The 24,032-nt window shown below is 35.4% G+C and overlaps 1 protein-coding gene across 2 annotated transcripts; it reads right to left on the reverse strand.

Annotated features, from left to right (window-relative positions):
* Positions 1-1,973: 1,973 nt before the first annotated feature.
* Positions 1,974-22,916, reverse strand: LOC114388310 (flowering time control protein FY-like). 2 transcript variants are annotated; one of them, XM_028348727.1, is made up of 18 exons: positions 22,506-22,916; positions 20,702-20,793; positions 20,515-20,583; positions 20,248-20,352; positions 19,405-19,500; positions 19,230-19,312; positions 19,029-19,100; positions 18,854-18,951; positions 17,108-17,167; positions 16,953-17,013; positions 16,788-16,875; positions 16,162-16,225; positions 14,548-14,626; positions 11,952-12,041; positions 11,222-11,307; positions 10,375-10,868; positions 8,636-8,872; positions 1,974-2,224 (listed from the first exon to the last, which is right to left on the reverse strand). In XM_028348727.1, exons 1-18 carry the CDS (start codon positions 22,723-22,725, stop codon positions 2,183-2,185), a joined length of 2,136 nt encoding a protein of 711 aa, XP_028204528.1. In that variant the 5' UTR covers positions 22,726-22,916; the 3' UTR covers positions 1,974-2,182. The 2 variants fall into 2 exon arrangements, with proteins under 2 accessions (XP_028204528.1, XP_028204529.1); XM_028348728.1 differs by having other exon boundaries at positions 20,511-20,583.
* Between the last annotated feature and the right edge of the window lie 1,116 nt (positions 22,917-24,032).

Here is a 24,032-nt window from a genome sequence, read left to right on the forward strand (position 1 = left end):
CTTCCATGGAAGGATAATTTCAACTCAGGACATTCCTGAAAATGATCATTTAAATCATTTTAGCAAAAATAACAATTACTTACGAAAATGATATTTATTTAAAATTATAAATGCCTCTCCATTCCAAACTTTCGCGACCACATGATAAACATAATCTTGCAACACTGGTGTGTCGTGGGATCCACCTAGAAAACCCGCAGCATCAGTCGCCACATCACTGGTGTGTCGTGGGATCCACCTAGAAAACCCGCAGCATCAGTCGCCACATCATCAGCAGTTGTTTCTTCAAGCTATTCATGGACCTCGTCATTTGCATGATCCATATTGCCCAGAGGCTCTTCGCTATGCGAAGGTATGGGGGAGGGATATTGTATGCAGCCTTACCCTTGCATATGCAAAGAGGCTGTTTCCGGATTCGAACCCATGACCAACAAGTCACCAAGGCACAACTTTACCGCTGCACCAAGGCTCGCCCTCTAATCAATCCCAATTTAATAATTCATAAAAAAATATTATTTTTTCATTAACTTTTTTTTTACTTTAATATATTGATAAATGCATATATAATTTTTTTTTCAAATATATAGAATCGACAACACTAGTTCTAATAAAAACTTAAAGTAATGACCAAAATAAAACTACAATTTTGATTTTTATTTCTAACAAATAACTATTTCATTTTTCAACAAATTACTATCTCAATAACTTTAAATTTTTTATACTAATGAAATTTTTTTATTTATATAGTTCCGTATGAATATTTAATACTAAATTTTCAAATATATACTAATAAACATTTAAAATTTATCATATCTAACAAATTTATAAAACACTTTTTAAAATATCAAATATAACAAAATTACTAAACTTCTTAATGAAAAATTACAATAACTATGTAATTAAAATAACAAATATAACAAATTGTAATTTACTAATACTTTTTAAAAATAATTAAATCACAATAATATATATATATATATATATATATATATATATATATATATATATATACACATTTGTTTCAAAATAAACAAATTACTTCAGTTCTTAATAAAAATCAACTACAAAAAATAATATAATTAATTAAAATTACACAAAAAAATTTACAACAATATTTACTTATTACAAAAGCAAATTTTAAACAAAAATATTATTGTATTTAAAATTTTGAAATAATTATAAAATTATTTTTTTTAACTCAATTTGAAAAAATAAATTAAAGTAAATATATAAATTAGTAATCCGTATAAAACATACAGATTGACCATCCATATAAAACATACCAATTTAAACGGATTATCAATTCGTATAAGACATACATATTGTCAAGTTGTATACCTTATCCAGATCTTTAATCCCACCACCGTGAATGTAAAAAAAAGGAGAAAGCTACTAACAATGACAACGACAGACAACAACAAGGCAACCAAGGTGGTGGCGTGACAACAGCACAAACAACAGTGGCAGAGGCTCAATGGAGAAAACAACGCAAACAGAGAAGATGAGCATCAATTTTTACCACTTTACTTAGGTAATTCCCATTAATTAAATATAACAATTTTCCAGTTAATTAAATATAACAATTTTCCATTTCCGGCCCGTTTGTTTAAATTCAATTTTTTTTTAGAAAAAATGCATCTTTAATAAAATAACTTTTTTTTTTTACTTTTTTGATGTTTGTCTAAATTATTTATTAAAAAAAAGCAGTTTTAAGATTATTTTTTTTAAAACAAATCTTATTTGCTTTAGAAACACTTTTCTTAGAATCACGTTTTTAAAAGTTTAAACAAGCTAGTCAATATCAACGCTGAAATCTTATCAAAGAAAACTTAATTTGATTAAGCAGAAAATTATGAAACAAGAAAATTAGAAAATTTGATAGGGAATTGAAAAAAATAGAAAAATTTAGTGGTAATTAATAATTTGAGAATTTAAAATGCTGTTAATAGTCAAACAAATATGTAGAATGTAAATTACGTCTTGCTAACCTAACTGTAAACCTTAATTAAAATATGAAATCATTCACATCAAAAGGGGTAAAGTACAAATCATTGAGATAAGAAAAGAGAAACAATTTATTTATGTGAAGCTTCAGCATCAGATCAAAACATGAATTATACAGAAAGGGACCGAAATCACGAGATAAAGTTACACCTATGAAGGAAGAAAGCAATTTCCTATTCTATGGTTGTGCGTTTGGAGGCATCCCAGATTGATTACCAGACTGCAAAAAATAAAACAAGAATTAATTTCCCTTCAGAATTGGACCGTCCACTTCACAAAACAAATTAATTAGGAATATGATCATATAACCACTGGCATCACACATCCAACAAATTTAATTTATGTACTAAGCAATGGCATGTCTCAGGAAAATTAGATAATGGTCCTATTTGGTACAATGTAATGTCACTAGAAAAATCATCACGGTAAATTAAGATCTCATAGCACGTCAACACCAAGATGAGGAAAAAATGGTAAAAGATGTCAGGATTGAGTGTAATTCATAAAAGCTGGAATCATTCTCCTTTGAGAATGGAACTTTTTCCAAGTTTCAATCCTTGTCTTCACAACTAATTTCATGCCATCAGGAAGGACATCTACTGACAAAGAATGAATCAATAGGGGTCCTGGTTGTCTCATAAGGCGGGGCTGGTGGCTTTATTGCTTTTATGACAGTTTAAAGCATTAACAGCACCAAATGAAACATCAGCAGTGTTAGAAGTTAAAATATGAACTGAGAATGATATCACTGTCAAAGGAAGTCACAAAGAAGAAACGGCCTTTGGAATGCTGAGGACGTGTGATAATGTTCCTATTTCCTTGTGCCCTGCCTCATCAGATACAACCCATGTGCCCTAATGTCGTATGCAGACATGGCCATTGCCCGCCAGCCCAAGCAACATCAAGTGGACCATCTATTGGCATTTACCACATTTCTCAGCCCCCCTCCCCCTCTCAAACGGATAAGCAACAAGCATTTCTAGGCACTTGATTGTGTATAAATATTTAATCAAGGGACCAGAGAGAAATAAAAAGACATGGATTTATCATTGACAGATCTTGAATAAATTCTATGATCAAGTGTTAGGAAGTGAGAAGATAAAGGACACACAAGCCTAGCTTCGAGGGCTAGTATTGGAGTATGTAAATACATAACTGTGTAAACAGTTCTATTTCATAATTGTAAGGGCAGTTAGCAAGAGCTAATTGCACCCATCTAGTATTAGAGAGCAGTGTATATGTTGTAAGAGCTGTGAGTTTTCACTAAACTACACCCAAGTAGTTACATTCTGTTAGAAGTAGTTAAAGTTAGTTTTGGTTAGTTTCTCAAGTCAGAACTCTCTAAATACCTCTGTTGTATCTAACTCATTGAGTCTTTTCTTCTGAGCAATAATATCAGCTTTATCTTTTTCATTTTCTCTCCCACTTTCACTCAGTTTATCGAAAATGGTATCTAGAGCCATTTTTTCGAGCACTTGTGCTTCTGCGAAGCTTCCTACAGTGCGTCCATGGCTTCCGCTCCTTCCAATTCTGTTTTAGTCATTTCCCAATTCGGTTGCAGAGAAACTCGATGACTCCAATTATCTGCACTGGCATCAACACATAGAGCCAGAGATCAAATTGCACAAGCTACAACGATTTGTGGTTAATCCCATCGTTCCTCTGCGTTACCTCACCAAAGATGATCGCTGATCGAGTTAATCTAGGATATGAAACTTGGGAGGTTCAAGACCAAACGCTTCTTGTTTGGCTACAATCTACACTTTTGAAGTCCGTATTATCGAGAGTTCTTGGTTCCAATCACTCGTACCAAGTTTGGGACAAAATCCATGAGTACTTTAGCCTCCACACCAAATCTCATGCGCAACAACTTCGATTTGTCATGCGCGCGGTCAGTCTTGATGGAAAATCAGTTTTGGAATACTTGCGCAAAATCAAAGGCTACGTTGATGAATTAGCTAGCGTGGGCATTTCGGTTCGTCACGAGGAGTATGTTGATGCGCTCCTCGAAGGATTACCATCAAATTACGCGCCAGTCATCTCTGTTATCGAGAGTAAGAAGCGTACTCCCTGTGAGACTCGTCTTAAACGCTACAATCGAGATGCTCAAACAACCAGTTCTGCATTGCTAAACTACACTTAAGGCTACTCGCATCCAAACACCTACAAAACTGGTGGTTATCGAGCGTCTTGCCGCAGCGGTGGCCATGGTACCTTTTTTGATTGAGGTACTGGACGTGGGGGTGGTGGCTCTAGCAGAAGCCGCAGTGGTGGTCGTTTTGCTTACTTCCAATGCCAAATTTTTCATTTCAGGACAGATGTTAGTTTTCAACCACATGAGTCCCTCACTCTTTTTGATTTTACTACGATGCAGCCCATTCCTTATTCAGCTGGTCCACCTAGAACCTCCAACACTTGGGTTAATCCCAATTCTAAGTTAACAAGCTCAGCTCATAATCAGCCCAGTGTTATGCTCACAAACTCAGCCTCTGATGGGACTGCTTCAGCTGGCTCCACTTGGATACCAGATTCTGGAGTTAGTTTTCATGTTACTAGTGATTATCAAAACATTAAGCAGTTCACCCATTTTGATGACCCAGATCAGATCTTTATAGGCAATGGTAAAGGTTTAAGTATCTCTAAAACTGGTTCCTCAACCTTTATTTCTCCTATTGATACTAGTATAACTTTTAAACTTCACAAATTGTTACATCCTTCTATTTCGAAAAATCTTTTAACTGAGTCAATTTGCCAAAGATAACTCAGTGTTTTTTGAGTTTCATCCTCATGTTTGTCTTGTCAAATCTCAGGAGACACATAAGGTCCTCCTTCAAGGATTTGTGGGTGTTGATGACCTCTATACTTTTAACAATCTTCAACTTCAAGGCAGTCCATCCCTGCTGATGTCCACTCTGTTCCAGTTACAAATGCTGACCTCTCTCATTCAACTGCAAATGTCAATAGTAGCTCTAATATAGGCTCAAAATCTGTTGTTTCTTCTACCAATGTTGCCAACTTTTGGCATGCTAGGTTAGGTCATTCAAATGATCATGTTATGAAAATTGTTCTTAATCATTGTAACATTTCCCATTTGAATAAAAACTTCACAAAATTATGTTCCTCTTGTCATATGGGTAAAGCTCATAGACTACCTTCTCACAATTCCACTTTTTTATATTCCCCTTTAGAGCTTATTTTCACTGACTTGTGGGGACCTTCACATGTCCCCTCATATGCTAGTTATACATATCATGTTTCCTTCATTGATGCTTTCTCTAGGTACACATGGATTTTTCCTATAAAGTCCAAAGCTGAAACCATTGTTTTCAAAAATTTCAAATCTATGGTTGAGTTACATCTTAATACCAAGATAAAGAGTATTTACTCAGATTGAGGAGGTGAATACAGACCATTCTCTAATTTCCTAGCCTCATTTGGCATCTCCCATAGACTAATTTGTCCTCACACTCATCATCAAAATGGTATTGTTGAGCGAAAACACAGACACATAGTTGATTTGGGTTTAACTGTGTTGCATCATGCTTCTTTACCTCTACAGTTTTGGGACTATGCTTTCACAACAGTTGTTTACCTAATTAACAGGCTACCTACCACTACTCTTAAATTTGTTGTTCCTTTTGTTGCCTTGTTCAATAAAGAGCCTGATTATCACTTTCTCAAAACCTTTGGGTGTGCATGTTTTCCTTTGCTAAGACCATATCATACACAAAAACTTAATTTTAGGTCTCGAGAGTGCTTGTTTCTGGGTTACTCTTCTTCTCACAAAGGCTACAAGTGGTTGTCACCTTCTGGAAGGATTTACATCTCTAAGGATGTCGTGTTTAATGAGTTAAGATTTTCTTACTCTGATCTTTTTTCTTCCTCCTCTAATTCCACAAAAAGTCTGGATTCCTACTTTAGTCTCAGTCCTAATCTATCTCCACCTTGTGTTGCAACTATACCACCCACTGATTTAGGTTCTGTTCTTCTCATTCCTCCTGGTTTTTCACCTTTGCCCACTCATTCTCCCATCACTACTATCTTTGTACCTCCAACATCTACTTCTTCTACATCCATTTCTGCTGAACATTGAAATTCTGAGTTCACTACCATTCCTACATCCACTTCAGACATTGTTACTCCATCTACCTCTCTTCCAATTAACACTCACCCCATGCAAAAAAGATCTAAATCTGGTATTCACAATCCTAGACTCCACCCTTCACTATTTCTCACTCATTATAAGCCTAAGACTGTGAAACAAGCTCTAGCAGATGATGATTGGCTCTGCTATGCAGCAAGAATATGATGCCTTGATGAAGATCAATACTTGGGAATTGGTATCATTACCTCCTAATAGGCAGGCTATTGGCTTAAATGGGTGTACAGGGTTAAGGAAAATGCTAATGGTTCTGTTAACAGATTCAAAGCAAGGTTAGTAGTTAAGGGGTTCCATCAAGTTCATGGCTTTGATTTTCATGAAAAATTTTCACCTATGATCAAGCCTGTCACCATTAGAATTATCCTTACTCTTGGTCTGTCCTATGGGTGGAAATTGTTTCAGCTTGATGTGAATAATGCCTTTTTAAATGGGACTCTTGTTTTTACAAAACAACCTTCTGGATTTGTAAGTTACTGACAGGTCATTAGTCTGTAAACTCAATAAAGCCATCTATGGTTTAAAACAGGATCCCAGACAGTGGTTTGATAGACTTAAGTCCACTTTACTACAACTTGGTTTTGTTGGAAGCAAGAGTGATTCCTCTTTGTTTATCTATCGGCATCAATTGCATACTGTTTATTTGCTGGTTTATGTGGATGATATAATTTTGACAGGCAGCTCAACCTCTTTGATTCAGCAGCTTAGAGACAAACTTAATACTGTTTTTTTTCTTAAACAGCTTGGTCATTTAGACTACTTCTTGGGCCTAGAAATCAAGTATCTGTCCAATAAGTCTATCTTGATGACTCAGAGCAAATACATTCAAGATTTACTCCGTAAAACTAATATGACTGAGGCTCACTCCATTTCTTCTCCAATGGTCTCTAATTGCAAACTATCTAAACATAGGGCTGATGCTTTTCATGATCCTACTCTATACAGGTCTGTGGTTGGTGCATTGCAATACGCTACCCTTACTAGAGCTGAAATCAGTTTTGTTGTCAATAAAGTTTGTCAATTTATGGCTGCTCCTCTAGATTCTCACTGGACAGTGGTGAAAAGAATCTTACGATACCTCAAAGGGACCTTGTCTCATGGTCTGCTACTTCAGCCAACCTCTATTGCAAAGCCCTTGAATATTAGAGCATTTTGTGATGCTGATTGGACGTCTGATGTGCATGATAGGCGCTCAACCTCAGGAGCTGCCATCTTTCTCGATCCAAAATTTATTATCTTGGTGGTCTCACAAACAGAAAGTTACTGTTAGGTCCAGCACAGAAGCTGAATATCGCAGCATAGCTCAAACTTCCACTGAGTTAACCTGGATTTATACTTTGCTGACAGAGTTGCAAGTCTCTTTCACTACTCCTGTTATTTTTTGTGATAATCAGAGTGCAGTCTCCATTGCTCATAATCCAGTCTTTCATAGCAGAACTAAACACATGGAAATTGATGTGTTCTTAAGAGAAAAAAATTTGGCCTAGCAGCTCAGTATTGTTCATGTTCCAGCTCAGGATCAGTGGGCTGACCTGACTAAGCCTCTCTCTGCCTCAAGGTTTGAAGTTCTTCGAGGCAAACTCAATGTGAAGAGTGTTTCTTCTGAAAACTTTTCCCCTTGAGTTTGAGGGGGGGTATTGGAGTATGTAAATACATAACTGTGTAAACAGTTCTGTTTCATAATTGTAAGGGCAGTTAGCACTTGCTAACTGCACCCATCTAGTATTAGACAGCAGTGTATATGTTGTAAGAGCTGAGTTTTCACTAAATTGCACCCAAGTAGTGACATTCTGTTAGAGGTAGTTAGAGTTAGTTTACATTTTGTTAAAAGTTAGTTAGAGGTGGTTGTGGTTAGTTTCTCAAGTCAGAACTCTTTAAATACCTGTGTTGTATCTAACTCATTGAGTTTTTTCTTCTGAGCAATAACCTCCAGAGCAAAAGGAAAAGGAAAGCATTTTGTATTTTTCATATCTGCCTTCCACCAACAACCTACTTACATAGCAAGATAGCCTTGCTGATTTACACCAAAACAGAATAAAGAAAAGGATATAACAGAAAGGGACAAGATAACAGCAATATAACAGAAAGGAATTGGCAGACAGCATGTTCCTACAATCCAATCCTATTTCGCCAGCTCAACACCTCTAGTGGAATTTGTTATACGAAATCCACTGCAATGCTTCATTCCTATCATCAAGCAACATCTCTTATTTGTGAAATACATAAAATGAGAAAGTACGCAACATCTCTTATTGTTGAGAATGTAAACAGAAATAATTTATACTGACATGTGCACTACTTTCTTTCTTTGAGACAGACATGTGCACTACTTAATAGCTATCAAAACACAACTCCAGTAACCATATAATTTACGATAAGGGAAGAGGATAAAAAACAAAAGTTTCAACTTTTGAACAAACTGACTAGCATGATGTAACAATTAGTAGTTCATGAAGCAGCATACTATCTTACCTGGTAAGGACTATACCCTTGCATCAGAGGCATTTGGCCACCTTGAGGTCTGTTAAATGAAGCACCTTGAGGATAATTGGCATTTGATGGCCCTTGCATATTTGGCAAGTTGCCTGGAAAACCACCAAGAGGTGGCCCTCCACTTGTAGGCAAGGATCCTGAATGCATTTGATTCATGCCTACATAAGGACCTTGTGGCATTGGAGTACCCATCTGATTCATCGCCCCTTGCATTCCCTGAAGGAAAAAAAAAATCAAATGGTGCTGTTAAATGTGCATCAAACTTGATTACAGAGATCTTATCCACCCTAATCTATTAAATTAGAGTACAATTTCTTAAATGGTTTAATTTTTTATTATAGTCTTTAGTCTTCCTCAAAGAATGATGTTGTACCAGCTAGCATCCATAAATATTATTCTCGACTGATTAACTCATTTAATCATTTCCTTATCACACAAATGCCCTCCAAATAATTAGAAACTCTTAATTCGTTACAGAGAGGTCTGAATGTGGCAAAATATGATTATTGCAGTGCAGGCACGTGAGACAAGTACAGAAAGATGGCTTCTATGTCCTATTTGTGCAATGAGAATGCATCTTTCTATTCGAGTAAGATAAAACCTTTCTATTTTTATTTTAAAGAAAAGCTGGGGGGTAATATCATAGGCTCAAATTAATGAGCTAAGGCACGCAGGAAAACATAAGGCCCTAATTTGGTTAAGAAAACATGTTCTGTTTTCATTTGTTTATTTAACAAATAAATAAAATGCCACATTGCTTTTCCAAGTTCTCTGTTTTCAAAGATTTGTACAGAAAGCAATGCAAGCAACAATACTCCTGTTTACACCTATGAAGCCCAAATACTCCAAATGCAAAATTGTCGGTGTCCAACACATATTCAACACTGATAAGCATCCAATACATCCTGATACATACCCAAAAAGTATCCATTATTTTTTTATATTTTTTAAAAATAAATTACCCGATATAACTCCATTTTAGCTAAGATACAGCTCAGGATACAACTTCGTTCTGAAGTTTTTTGTTGTCATATTTATTGTTAAAAAGGTTTTTTTGTGATATGCCAACTTCAACTTGGGCAGGGAAATTGTATATTTTGACATGTTCATAGTAGAAAAAATTATATCCTAAGATGGATGGGGGAAAGATATGCAACTATGCTTACTACAATCTATTTTGTAAATTATGATCATATATTGAATATTGATGTTTATGTACTAATGAGTAATTGGTAACTTAATAACAAATATTGTGTGTGTGTGTGTGTAAACGTATGTTGGACATGTATCTTGAATTTTTAAAATTTTCCTTATCCACATCCACACATGTGTATCATATCATACTAGGTATCAGGCTTCCTAAGTGAATAAAAGATAGCACATTTGTAATTATTTATGAAACAAAAAGTGATTTCTCAAACTGAAAGGGCCCTAAGAATCACCAAAATAAGGGGAAGTTTGAGCTTCTTAGAAGTGTACAAACGTTTTCCAACTATTGTCCACAAGATTTCCAATTACATCCCTCACAGATTATGAAAAGAAACATTTTATCATGCTAATGAAAGATCAACAAAAACACCAAACATCCAGCCCCCAACAGCCACCACCAATACAACACTCAAACAATACACCACTTCAGGAAGAAGCTAAATCCACATAGCTTTACTATATTTTATAGGAAAAATCAGAATAAGAGAAAAGTTCCAAAGAACTCGTACCATTGGACCTGGCATTGGCATTGGATGTGATGTAGGCACTGATGAAATCCCTGGTATAGATCCTGGCATGCCAATAGGCATTTGGGGTGGAGGGCGAGGCATATTAGGGAAGGGAGAATGGGAAGGGTGCTGTAGTTGTTGCATATTTGGAGGCATAGGCAAAGGACCCATCTGTTGTGGTAGAGCCTGGTGTTGATGTTGTGGGATCTGCTGAGGATTCTGTTGGTATGGTTGCTGTTGGTTGGCATTAAGAAGGGAGGGATGTGGACCGGGGGGAAGAGGAGGAGCACCCATTGAAACAGGATGGGGTTGCTTCTGCTCCCCTTGAGGCATGTCAAGAGAAGGAATAGATAAGGGCATTGCAACTCCAACACCTGGAATGGTACCCTCATTTCGAGTCAACCCAGGGGCAAATGGTCCTGGAGTTGTTGGGCCTTCAGCTATTGTAAAATTACCACCCATCCGACCAACAACAGGATTTTGGTCAGCATATCCTGACAGATGAACGAATTCAAACTAATGTCAGACATTTGACCAGTTGTCTTTCATAACAGGAAGTGTTTCTAACTATAAGAATTACCACCCACAATTATCTTCATCCTACAACAAAGGGCCTTCAAATATTGCAACCTCTACCTCAAGTTTAAAGCAAATGTTCAACACTAACAGAGTGCATTTATAAGGATTCACATTATCATGAAATGTTGAGAGGAAAACAATCTGAGCCCATCAAACAATATAGTCCAATAACTAAATGAAAATTGGCATCAAAAGGGTTAATGATTTAGTTTTGAAGAAGACATGAAATAATATGCTGCTTAATTTGCCTTTAAGGAAATCAAATAACCTGGCATGCCAGTGTTAAATCTATCACGGGCAGGGTCTCCTGGCCTATTTCTGCACCAAAACTTTGTTGTATGATCACTGCTGCCACTGCACAAGAAAATATGATACTCCAGTAAGTTAGAATTAGCCATTATTATTACTTTCTTTAGATATCAACAGATCAATTAGAGGATTACAAAATGTCTACCAAAAAAGCTTTCAGGAACATTTATGTATCTGCAAAATATGTGATTGTAAGAACTAAGAACTAACGTGTTGTAAATGGCAGATGGAAGAAGGAATAAGGCCAAAATTATGCCATATAAACATGCCATTGCGGCCTATGGCACAGCCATAGTGGGTCTCCCATTTAAAATTGCCATGGCAGCCACAGCACCACCATTTAACAACACTGCAACTAAGATGTCACTATTTTGGGTACAGAAATTGTATAACATGTTAACATTAAAACAAAAGATTCAAAAGTATATGAAAATTCAATTCTCTATCCTTATACTGGAAAAAACTTATGGCCATCAGAGTTTCTTTCCAATTTCCTTCAGAATATAGTATTTTGGAATTTGGAAAACATTTGAAAAACAGACGGTTACATGATTTAGTATTAACAGAAAGACAGGTATGTGGAAATGGAACACTAGCTTTAGAACATTGGGCATCCAAAAAGCTAAGAGACAGAAAGAAATCCATTATGGATCATAAGATGCTATAGCAGAGAGCAAGATAAAGTTCACCTGCACAGAAGGTATCCAATAGGATGCCATGCAAGATCCCACACATTATTATCATGAGCATTGGAAATTTCAATTTGTGGAGTTTCATGCCTGTTTATACATTAAATGTAATAATCAGAATAATGAACACCTACCATCCATATTTCTTTGGGGTGGGGGGAATTTGAACAGACAACGAATTACACAAAATTACAAGTAATTAACTTTACAGATAATGTTAAGAAAAACTATCCGGTGTGAGAACTAAGAAACATCTGTTTTACCTAGAAATAAAAAAATAGACCTGCCTACTTAAGCAATCTCTCTAAATACATACAAACAGAAAGACAAAAAACAGAAAACAACCAACTACTTCAGAAACTGTTATAAAATATTGTGAAAACTCAACTCACTGGTGCCGCAACTAGAAATAAAAAATAGCTGATATTTTCTACCTAATTCCCATCTGTCAAGCATTAGCTCATATTCAGCAGAGATCTTTAATGGTGCAAACCTCAACATATTTTAATTGTATAAGATTGAAAGTAATATGACAGTCATTAGGAGACAAAAATGATGAAGAACCAGTGTTGGAAATGCTCAAACCTTTGGCATTTCCTATAAAGATTCGGTCAGGTCCATCAAAATGTGACAGCTGTTTGATATGTTGTGATTCACCAGTTACATGGAAACTAGCTCCTGAATCTAGAATCCATGTTGAGCTAGCTTGACCATTACCCTGAGGTGTCGAATTGGTAAGCATCACACTAGGCTGGCAGGAGGACTGAGCAACTGGTTTGGAGTTAGGATTAACCCAAGTGTTAGAGGTCCTACCCGAGGCAATCGAATAAGGAATTGGTTGGAGTGTAGTTGGATCAACAAAGGTGAGTGACTCATGAGGTTGAAAATTCATATCAGAACGAAAGTGGCACACATTAGCAGTGTGACCATACTTGAGGCAGATTTGACACTGGAAGTTAGCAAACCTACCTCCACCGCGGCCTCTTCCAGAACCACCGCGACCACCACCTCGATCAAACAATGTATTGCAGCCACCATTACCTCTGCCATAACTTCCTCTAAAACCACTGGAATCATTAGCTTTGAACTAACTTCCATATGAATGGCCTTGAGTGTAATTAACAGAGGAGATACAAGCATTTGGGTGTCGTGATTGTATCGAACCAGGCGAGTTTCATGGCCATAAAGGAGAGCCTCAATCTCTGCAATAGATGGCATATGTTTTTTGCTTTCAATCACGGAAACCACTGGTGCATAATCTGAAGGTAAACCTTCAAGAATAGCATCAACATGCTCCTCATGGCGAACCGGAACTCCAACACTGGCGAGCTCGTCCACATAGTTTTTGATTTTGTGAAGGTACTCATCCATCGTTTTCCCTTCGAGTGAGACAGCACGCATTGCCGTTTGCAATTGACGTGCCCTAGACTTGGTGTGAAGACTGAAATGCTCGTGAATCTTCTCCCATACCTGATAGGAGTGATTCGAGCCTAGCACGCAAGAAAGGACAGACTTCGAGAGTGTCAACTGAAGCCAAACAAGCAACGTTTGGTCCTGCACTTCCCAGGCTTCGTATTCAGGATTAGTGTGATCCATGATCCGGTCATCCTCTGTGAGAAATTGAGGTGGAACGATCAGATTAACCACGAACCTCTGCAGTTTATACGATTTGATGACTGGCTAAACATATTGTCGCCAATGTAGATAATTGGAATCATCCAATTTTTCTGCTATTGTCGTCGGAAATGAATGTGAATTAAAACCTTGAGATGCAGAAGCCATGATTGTGAAGATGAAGCTTGATAAACTGAGGAAAGTGAATTTTACGTGAAAACAAGCTCTGATACCATATCAGAGTTTCAGAACAGGGAAAAGAACAAAACAGAGAATAGTAAAACTGATCTTATTGATTCAGAAAAGTTAATTTTTAATACAGTTACAAAAGAGGTATTTATAAACCTCTAGACCTTGAAGCTAATCACAAACTAACTAACAACTAACTAACAAAATTATGTTAGTGAAAGAAAAGTAGCTAGCTTATACTAACTGTCCTAACAGTCCTACAATAACTGTTTGTAACAGTTATTTTTATACATTCATTCTAATAGTATGACACAGTCATTGATAGTTTGTACCTATTTTGATTTAATTTAAAAACTTGTATTTGGACTAAGATTGAGGCTCCATTATATCTACAACTTATTTGGACTTATCTCATGACATAAGCACTTATATAAGTGTTTGGGGGGAGCTTATGATACATCCATAACCTGTTTTCCACTTATTCCAATAAGCTCTCCATAATAACTTGTGAAAACAGCTTAAAACTTTTACAAAAATAATTTAACCTTATTTTCTCTTCAATTATAAAAACTTACACAAAAGTGCTTACATGATAAGTAATTATTTAATAAGTGCTTAATGAAGTTGTTCACCAAAACAAACCCCAAGTCCAATTGAATTCATAAATAACAAATAAATACAACCAAATAAAAGAAACTTCATAAGAAAACTGATAAAAACAGGAATGTTGTATAAAATAATTTTATGAACTGCAGAGAGAGAAGGAAGACAGCAAATGAGAAAACAAATTTACCCAACAAGCCAATGGAAGATGGAACCATCATAACTCCCACTGACAAAGTACTCTTCATGGAACGGATGCCATGCCAAAGCTAACAAAAGTGTCAAAAGTCAGAAATTATTTTCCATTTTATCACAGTTGCAGAAGCATTAGAGAAAATACTCATTTACCCTACAGTCCTGGTAACAATACACCACCCAGTAAACCAATCAAACATTAACTGTGTAATCAACAATTTAAGTAACTTTGTGCATGCATACATAGCATGACCTTGTGCTAGTGCCATTGAGAATATTATAAACACCATAATATGGAACTGTTTGATTTTCTTGTTTGGGGATTCAAAAGGTTGCATATCAATATGCACACTCCTACATACAGCAGCCAATACATAATGACGTTATGGAAAACAGTATAATTAATCAATACAGATATAGAACAGATTTCAAATTTGAGGGGCTGCTGCAAACAAAGTAGAACAAAAAAGGTGACCACAAAGTGCTCCTACGATGGATAAAAATGTAATCAGGAGTCAAGACTAACGTGCTGCATCATTTAACCATTTTTAGTTCAAGTTCTCAAAAAGATCCTTTTGTTGACAGCAATTTAACCATGGTAACTGTCAGTCTGTCACTAACAAGTTTAGACATAGGCAAGGCATATATGCAAAGTAAAGATGGTAGCCAACAAAACAGTTATTAAGTTCAGGAATATGATGCCATAATCTTAATAAAAGAACAAACATGTAATACTTTAACTAAATAACTCAAAGCCGTAACTTGTTAAGATTATTAACTAGACTAGAAATCCAGGCCATACAATTATCCACACCTAGCAAGTAGCAACATTATTACCAGACAGCACTAGGAATACCGATGTGAATTGAATTGGAGGTCATTTTCCACCAATTAACATCATCATTTCAATCAAATTTGAATCAAAACTTAAAGCAGAATCAAGTAAATTGTATGTCACATAATTCATTCAGACTCAACTTCAGTTTTACTACAACCTGATAAAATTTCATTCCATTGCCAAGTAATGAATCAAAATTCCAGATTTACTAATCTAATATCAGCTACAGAACATTGATTTTTGAAAATTTATGAAAAAGCATACATAATGAACTTTTTCCTATATCAGAAGTAAAATTATGACATCTCAAAGCAGTGTTTCAAAGTCACTGTTATGTTGTTTTGGCTGAAAAGTTTATGGTGATGCATGCTGTTTTTATCTTCATATACCTCTGAGGATCCATCATATATTTATTTGCAGAATATATTAATTTCAAGAAAAATTATAAGCATCCCACTGAAAACATCCACCCAGCATCTAACCAGCGCAATTAACCACTATTAGACATTTCAATAACTTCATGACACTATTAACCATTAGTGAGGCATATGTAACCATTAGTACCACAAGTACAGATCAATAATTGTATACAATCACATTCATCTACTCTAAACTACTTGTAAGACAAAGTTAATCATATTTACACATGTGATTAACCATGTGTAATGGGTGGATGCTGGGTGGAGAATTCCCAGCGGTATGTTAATCACAACACTAATTTCAATGAAATATCCTTCCATTCCGATTCCAAGAGAAAGACATGTCACTTACTAGTAACATCCTTGCGATGCCCACGGAACGATTCAAGTTCCTTCATTGCTCTTATGTCATAAAGCTGCAAATACAAGGTACATAAATACAAGGCACATATGAATATTAATACTCAGGGATTAGGAAATGTATATGTTGGGAGTAACAATTTATAAACAACTTAATTACTACCTCACTTTGCAATTAGCTTTAGTCATTGTAATTTAGGAAATTGAGATAGTTTGACTGTTTAATTACCCTTCTTCCGAACTGTATTCTGTATTAATTAAATAACTCTGTGTATATATCATTTAACTGAGTATGAACTGTGCACTCAAAAATATTCACTCAAAATCACTCGTTTGTTATTTTTATCTTCACTTGTATATAATAGGCCAAAAGGGAAAAAGAAATAACAAAGCAGGACTAAAAGAAGAAAAAAATGGGGAATGATGAGCAAAAAACAGAAAGTCTCAAAGAAGAAATAAACCAAAGGGAAGTGCTGAATGGAAAAATGACAAATATTTATTGGCAGAAAAAATAAAACTCAAAATCCTCAAAGGTTTAGATAATAATCCAAAATAGAAAAGACGGGCGAATCCCTATTAAGGATCCATCAATTTATATAATGAAGATTGTTTACCGACCTTTATTATTTGATCCTTTGAAGCCGTTAACACCCAGTTGCCATTTTGATTCCATTTTACACACAGCACAGTGTTTTTGTGGCCATGACTGCATGACACAAGAATAAATCTATAAACACAAACAAACACATGAAACAGTAGATATCAGCAGATATTTACACTCACAATGAACAAAGCTCTCTCCCTGTTTTAGCATCCCAAAGTTTCACTAGATTGTCCTTCCCACCTGCATTGTGAAAATCAAATAAAGGATATGTAATCACATTATTGAATTTCACAAGCTCAAGAAATTTCATAAAAGAAATGTTTAAAACATCTACCTGATACTAATAGAGATTTTGTAGGATGCCAGTCAACACTCTTCACATCCCAACCATGGCCTGGCTGAGTTCAAATGCCACAATCATAAATCTAAGTTTAGGTCTCATACAGACAAAAAATAATATAAAGCATAAGCACATAACAGATTCTAAGACTAGAAAAACCTAAATCCAGGAACTAATTGGGTAATCACATAAATTTGATTGATTTTAAAATAAAAGTAATGGAAAATATAAAACTCTAGAGGAATAATTGTGAGTCCAAGAAAATTCAAAGATGCAAACCAACCTTTGCACAATAAACTAAGTATCTAGAACAAACATAAAAATAAGTAGAAATGATAGATTGGCCCCATTTTATTTGGAACTGTGAAAGTTTCCCCATGCAGTTAGTGTTGGACATTAATGACCATACTGGTATTTTGCATATGATTAAAAAAAAAGTTTTTCTAACAGATTACACAACAAAGTGTTCTTTATGATGTTCCAGTTATATAAAAAATTGTTAAAAATTGAAATTTAGAAATACATTCTTCATCAATGACCCTTCATGACACAAAAGAAAGGCACCAGCGCTCTTCAATCATTATGATAACACAGTTTAAAAATGACAAAGGGGCCTTAATGCTAAAACATCAAGCAAGGTAACCAGATCTAAAATGTGATAGGAACCAGCATTGGAATGATAAACCTGAAGTACTATTGATACTGAATTATAGCTAAATTAGAGGGGTAACCTCTGTTTCCAATGTAAAATATAGGAGAAGAATAAAAGAAACTACAACAATGAATGGAGCAGAGCTCCTAGCAAGATGGGACATAAGACACTAGAGACTATAGCACACTTATCCTGAGGAAAAACCAGCGTCACTATTCAGCCTAGCCAAATAGATTTTTACTCATGAATTGTCTAATGCCCCTCTTCAGTTACTCCCCCCTCCAAAATCCAAATTACCATTCTCCATCTCCTCCTTTTGCATGATTCTCGCATCCCCCTCTCCATCCTTCTTTCTTAGGCACATTTATATCCTCTTCTATTCCCGCAGCCCCTCTTCTCCCACTCCTTCTATATACTTGTATTATGAGCCCATCAAAATACTTGACTCCACAGGTTATAGGATGAATCAAACCAAATAATAAATCTTAAAAGAAAAAAAAGGGAGAGAAAGCAAACATCAACCCCAAAGGGTAAATCACACACATGGACCAAGCTGTCACTCCAAATAAATCAACTAAATCATTAATACCAACCCTAAAAGACAAAAATGGTCAATTAGATAGCATTCAACCCACAGCAGTAGACAAGCCTCCCCATCAAAATAGTCATTCACAAGAACTTATTAACAGCACAACAAATAAGATGAGGTTGTAATTAAAGAGAATGAGAATAATTTAGCAACATGCCAGAACAAACTGATAAAGTCGACCGATGTCATGAATAACTCTCAAAATTAAACAGATCATCTATTTCTAAAATTTACAATTCCTCTACTATCAACTACCCAACATACAGAAACACAAAAGGTTATTTAACATAAAGAGAATCCAATTTCAAGTGCATAAGTAATGCAATGTGATTACCAATTAGGAAGCTTAAAATAAAGCAAAGATTAACAAAATATTATTGGTATTAAGACCCCAACAAATATATTAAACACAATACTATTAAGATTCAGTTTTCAGGACATGGACAAGATTAGAGACAGGATACGAATTTTCAGATATGGTTCGTCCAAAGCACATTACCAGATAATGAACACTCTTCTTGACAGCGTGCAAAATCCCAAACTTTAACTGTGGTATCATCAGAGCATGAACAGAACTTCAAATCTGTCCTACAGAAACTGTTTATAAAAGAGTTAAAGAACCTTTCCCCTTCAGCATGTTACAATTTCTTTTTTTTTTCAAATAAAACATCTACCTTAAATCACGGACTGATTCTTTATGAGCAGATTTGTTGGCTTTAACATTGTTCATGTTGTTCTGCCAATACCTAGAAAAATGCAACACACATACAAATATAATTACATATGTGCATTTAACCACCAAAATCTGCATAAATAAATACATGCAATATATAGTTTATAAGAAACCACACAAATATATTAAAATATGTATCTACTTTATTGCGCCTCCATCATCACCAGAGACCATCCAATTGTCATTGTGACTCCAGACCATGGATCTGATTGCTTGATCATGCGCCTGCATGTGTTTGAAAATCCACCTTTGACTTGTACTTTTAAACTACTGATGACTACAATAATAATGTAAAGACAATAATTAAAGTCGTGTACCTGAAGAATCATTTCAAAATTAAAAGATTGTCCATTCCAAAGAGTAAATTCCCCAGTCTGTGAACCAGTAATAAGTCGCCGGCCTGTTGGAGTCCACTGTTTTTGAAAATTAAACAGTGATGCAGCATCACAAAGTCAAATGCAATCCAGTGGCACATTCAAAAAATTAAAAATGTATAAGTAATATATTTTTAAACTAATCGAAAGACATTATAGAAACATGTGTCTACCTGCAACCCGACATAATAAATCATTGTGTACAAAAATCTCACAATAAGAAAATTCAATAAAACAACACAACTGATATGTCAGATTATTTAGTGTATAAAGCAGTCAAACAATTTGCTAAAAGAAGCAGGAAGGCAGCAATCTGTAATGACAGCCTAAATCATGCAATTGTAGAGGTAAGCCATTTTCATATAACAAGACAGTCAAAGAACCAAAAGGAAATATGTAAATGGCAACTATTGAATTGAACAGGAACCACATTTAACATGTAATTGACTTGTTTTACTAATTAAGTGAAACTAACCAAACAAAATTCTTAGCTATTCTATCCAATCTAGGGTATAAGTTAACTGAATACCTATTTTGTTCCGTACATAAACATTTGAAAAGAATTGACAGCAAATTTTACCATTGATATACATAGTTGAAAACATTGTAAATCAAAAACTACTCTAGAACCCAAAAATAACAAAATCAATTTAAATGAGAAGCAAGCAGCTTCTGTTCAGAAATGTTTGAATGCAGCAGAAAAACATACAGCTGATACATCTGTAACTGATATTCCGCATAACATATACTACATCATGCCATTCACAACATTTCCATCTAACTTACAAGAACGCGATTAATGGGGCAACGATTTTTATTTAGAGATGTATGAACAAATTTAGCAGCAAAGCTTGTGGATGGATTGTCTGGATAGCCAACTGCTGGCAACATCTGCATGAAAAGTAACATAAGGTTATGATCTAAGGATACATATAGATCATTGCAATAAAAAAATCCTTTAAAGTTATCAAGTTAATTTATTTGAATGAAGAGAAAGAGTATACAAACTTAAAACAAATAAAAGTGTACAAAATCAAACCGAAGCTTACTGACATCAATTGCTGCTGCCGGGGTGGGTTGCAGTACAGTCCTATCCCTTGAATCCCGCTGCGACATACGAATCTGAAGGCAGATTCAGATTACCCAAAAATTTTCAATAGAAATAGCCACAGATGGAAATGAGCAAGTCAAAAAGTTTTACAATACAGCTCCAAGCGTTTTACAAAGCAAAAATCGTTACCTGCATATAACGCACAACTGTGCTTGTATAATCAACTGCTTTCCTTTGAGTAAGCTTTCGTATTCTTTTTGCACCATGGCTATCACTGTGAGCTGCAAAAACCATTCACTGTCAAATTAGAAGAGTCACCAAAAACCTAATCCCAAAATTTCCACAAGATATATAAATTTAACGCCTTGAACTAATTAAAACAAGACAAGGATAGAAATTTTTCTAGCACCTCAATCGTCATCTCCTACATGCAATGCAATATTAACACAGTTTTCGTTAAGAAATAAAATAAAAGAAAAATTATTCATGGTGAAGGAACAACATAATCACTCAAGTATTAAACAGAAGTAAACATATATGGAGAGAAGCACAGAGAAACAAATGATTCATTCCATCAAAAGAAAATAAGGTTACAAAGAGTGAATCATATCAAACCAAGTAAATCAAATTATGACAAACATTTCACAAGTCGCGTCTTCAGAAGATTCCAGAGCTTTTAAAAGTTGAAACTCAAACCTTAGTTGTTTATCTCCTAACTTGTACCTTAGGCAAGTTTATATCATTTTCTCCTCAGCAAATGCCACCCAACTTTCTCCCTAACACATCTGTTCCCAATGTCAATTTTTTGTTTTATGCAAATTGAACATCCCGAGGCACATAGAACGTGAAACTCTCACATTAGATTCACGTTCAACATTTTTTTTTTATCGGCAAAGATAATATTTTATAGATATGTAAAGAAGTACCAGAGGTACTATATTACAGCAGTATGGGTACCATAGAAATGGTTCCAAACTCAGACAAAACAGGTCTGAGAGGGAACCAGTATATGGGTACAGTAAATATACATCTATTAGTCAAAAAGATCTATCCTCTACTGATCACTGCTGCAATAGAAACGGAATAGAAAACACACCACTTATCTTTCTCTCCAGTGAATAAACCACCTCAGCATTCTCAATTTCTCATCACTGCTGCACTTGTCTTCTAGTCTTGTCACTACTTTACTGCCAAACATTTCCCTCCCACCCTCAAGCATAACAGTCATATAATTTGTCTGTTACAACTTTCTTTTGTGTTCAGTACACACATTATCACATATTACACCTAAAGCATTTCTCAATTTCACCCATCCAGCTCAAATCATATGCAATACATTCCCTTAATCACCCGACTCATAAGCACCACCTCTAAAACATTGCTAACTCAAGTCATACCAAACTCACATCCACACACCTAATTAACCCAAAACCCTTTAACCCCAAAGTTCCTGTCCACAACTCAAGTTCACAATCCACTCCTTCATTCCACTTTCCAACTACGACAATATCATCCACAAAACAAATAATAGAAAAAGAGCATTGAGACACCCCAAGGCATGCATTATTTAACCAATCAAACACTTCTTTAATTACATTTTAAAAGAAATATCTCCCTCTCTTAAACTCTCTTCTGGAATCTCTATCTCTAAAAACTCTCTCCCTCTCTAAATCCTTCTCTAGAAACTCTCTCTCACAAAACTCTTTCTCTCTCTAAAAACTCTCAAAATTCCTTCCCTCTCTCTAAAAACTCTCTCCATCTCTTAAAACTCTCCCTCGCTAAAATATCTCTACTTCTCTAGAAACTCTCTCCCTCTCTGAAAGCTCTCTCTCACACACACCCAACACCACCATATAACAGGGTTTATCCACCAATACAAAAAATCACAACAACAGCGAACACGCGTTCACGTTCAATTAAATCCCCTTCGTTCGTCAACAGTCGTAATCACAAGAATGAGAAGCAATTGGAGGAAGAGGAAGCGAAACCGAACCATCGTAATGAGGAGGCGGGGGCCCTCCGGGGCCGGGATGGTGAAACTCGGGGGCGAGGTTCGTCGACGAGGCGGAGCCTTGCCGCATCATCGGCGGCGGATGCGACGGCGGCGGCGGTCCGCGGTGGAACTCCGGACCCGGCGGCTGGTGGAAAGGCTGCTGCTGTTGTTGCTGGTACTGGTGCTGCTGGTGCTGATGCTGCTGATCATTGTACATCATTGTCACTGGATTGTGGAGAGAGAGTGAGGGAGAAATTGGATATTGCAGAGGAGAGAGAAAAACCCTAAACCCCAAAATGTGGTTGGGAATGAGGAAGAACGAAGAGCAGAGTATGCGGAGCGGGAAACCGAGAGAAGAAGGGAACGGAACAAGGAACGACGGCGTTTTACTCAAATCATGTGTTTAGAACTTGAAACATTTTATTTTGGATGTATTTGGTTCATAATGACTTTTGATTCAATTGTCTTTTGAAGGTCTCTATGGTAAATCAAACACACATAATGTTTGATAATTGGTAAGGCAGAATGAAATGTAATGAAAGTCAATTAAGATAAAAGTTTTGAATTAAAGTATAAAGTTTTATTTCATTTCACTTATTTTTTTAATATTTTTCACCTTAATCAAATATAGGATAAATGTCAATTTTGATCTATTATTTTTTTATTGATAAATATTAGTTGTTAATTTTTGTTAAAATATTATTGGGAAGGATTTGAACTTATGATATCTCTCTCCCCTTTTTTCATTCAATCATCAAGTTAATCTTATATCTCTACTTTAGATCCATTATGTTAGTGATTTCTCATTTAGGTACATCAAGGAGGTGTTCGATGGGGGAAAAGTTTTCTCATGTGCAGAAATGATGATTCCTAGGAATCATGATACCTTGTAATTAAAATAAATGTTTGGTTGTCCATAAATACTTTTTGAAAAGTTTTCTGAGAATAAAAAGTTATGTGATACGTTATCAAAAAAGAAATACGTGATATTACTATCTGTTACTATAATTATTTATCACATTAAATAATCTAATAAGAATAATATTATATTTTTACTTATAGAAAAAAAATTAACTTAGAAAATTAAGATTCTCATCTCTTCCACATGAAAGTTTTCATCACAAACCACTTAGAAAACATTCTTGAGAAACTAGGAATCTTACTTTTTAAAATAGACACCAAACATGGAAAGTCAAGATCTCAATCTAAGGTTATCAGATATCAAAGTGAAGAATGAAAACAGATTGAATTAATTGGTGAATGTGCCACAAGAAATGATTTATATACAAAGGATTCAATAAAAATAGAAAGAGTAACTAACTAACTGCAAATCTGTCATAACAGTTTGACACCTAATTATAACTAACTAAAGCTATATTTACAATAGAATCGTAATACCCCCCCCCCCCCTCTCAAGTTGGCGAATAGATGTTAATCATTCCCAACTTGGCGATGAATTTATCAAAAACTGGTCTTGGAAAAGCTTTTGTAAAGACATCAGCAACTTGGTGTTGGCTCTTGACATGG

Source organism: Glycine soja, chromosome 15 (genome assembly GCF_004193775.1).
Source record: "Glycine soja cultivar W05 chromosome 15, ASM419377v2, whole genome shotgun sequence".
Classification (NCBI taxonomy): domain Eukaryota; kingdom Viridiplantae; phylum Streptophyta; class Magnoliopsida; order Fabales; family Fabaceae; genus Glycine; species Glycine soja.

Excerpts from the sequence above, each read along its gene's own strand:
- LOC114388310 (XM_028348727.1), bottom strand. The coding sequence starts at position 22,725 with ATGATGTACAATGATCAGCAGCATCAGCACCAGCAGCACCAGTACCAG. Across the intron at positions 20,353-20,514 it reads CCCCGGCAGCAGCAATTGAT|ATGTTGCCAGCAGTTGGCTA; the intron begins GTCAGTAAGCTT and ends CTTTTCATGCAG. Across the intron at positions 17,014-17,107 it reads AAAATCTCTATTAGTATCAG|GTGGGAAGGACAATCTAGTG; the intron begins GTAGATGTTTTA and ends TTCACAATGCAG.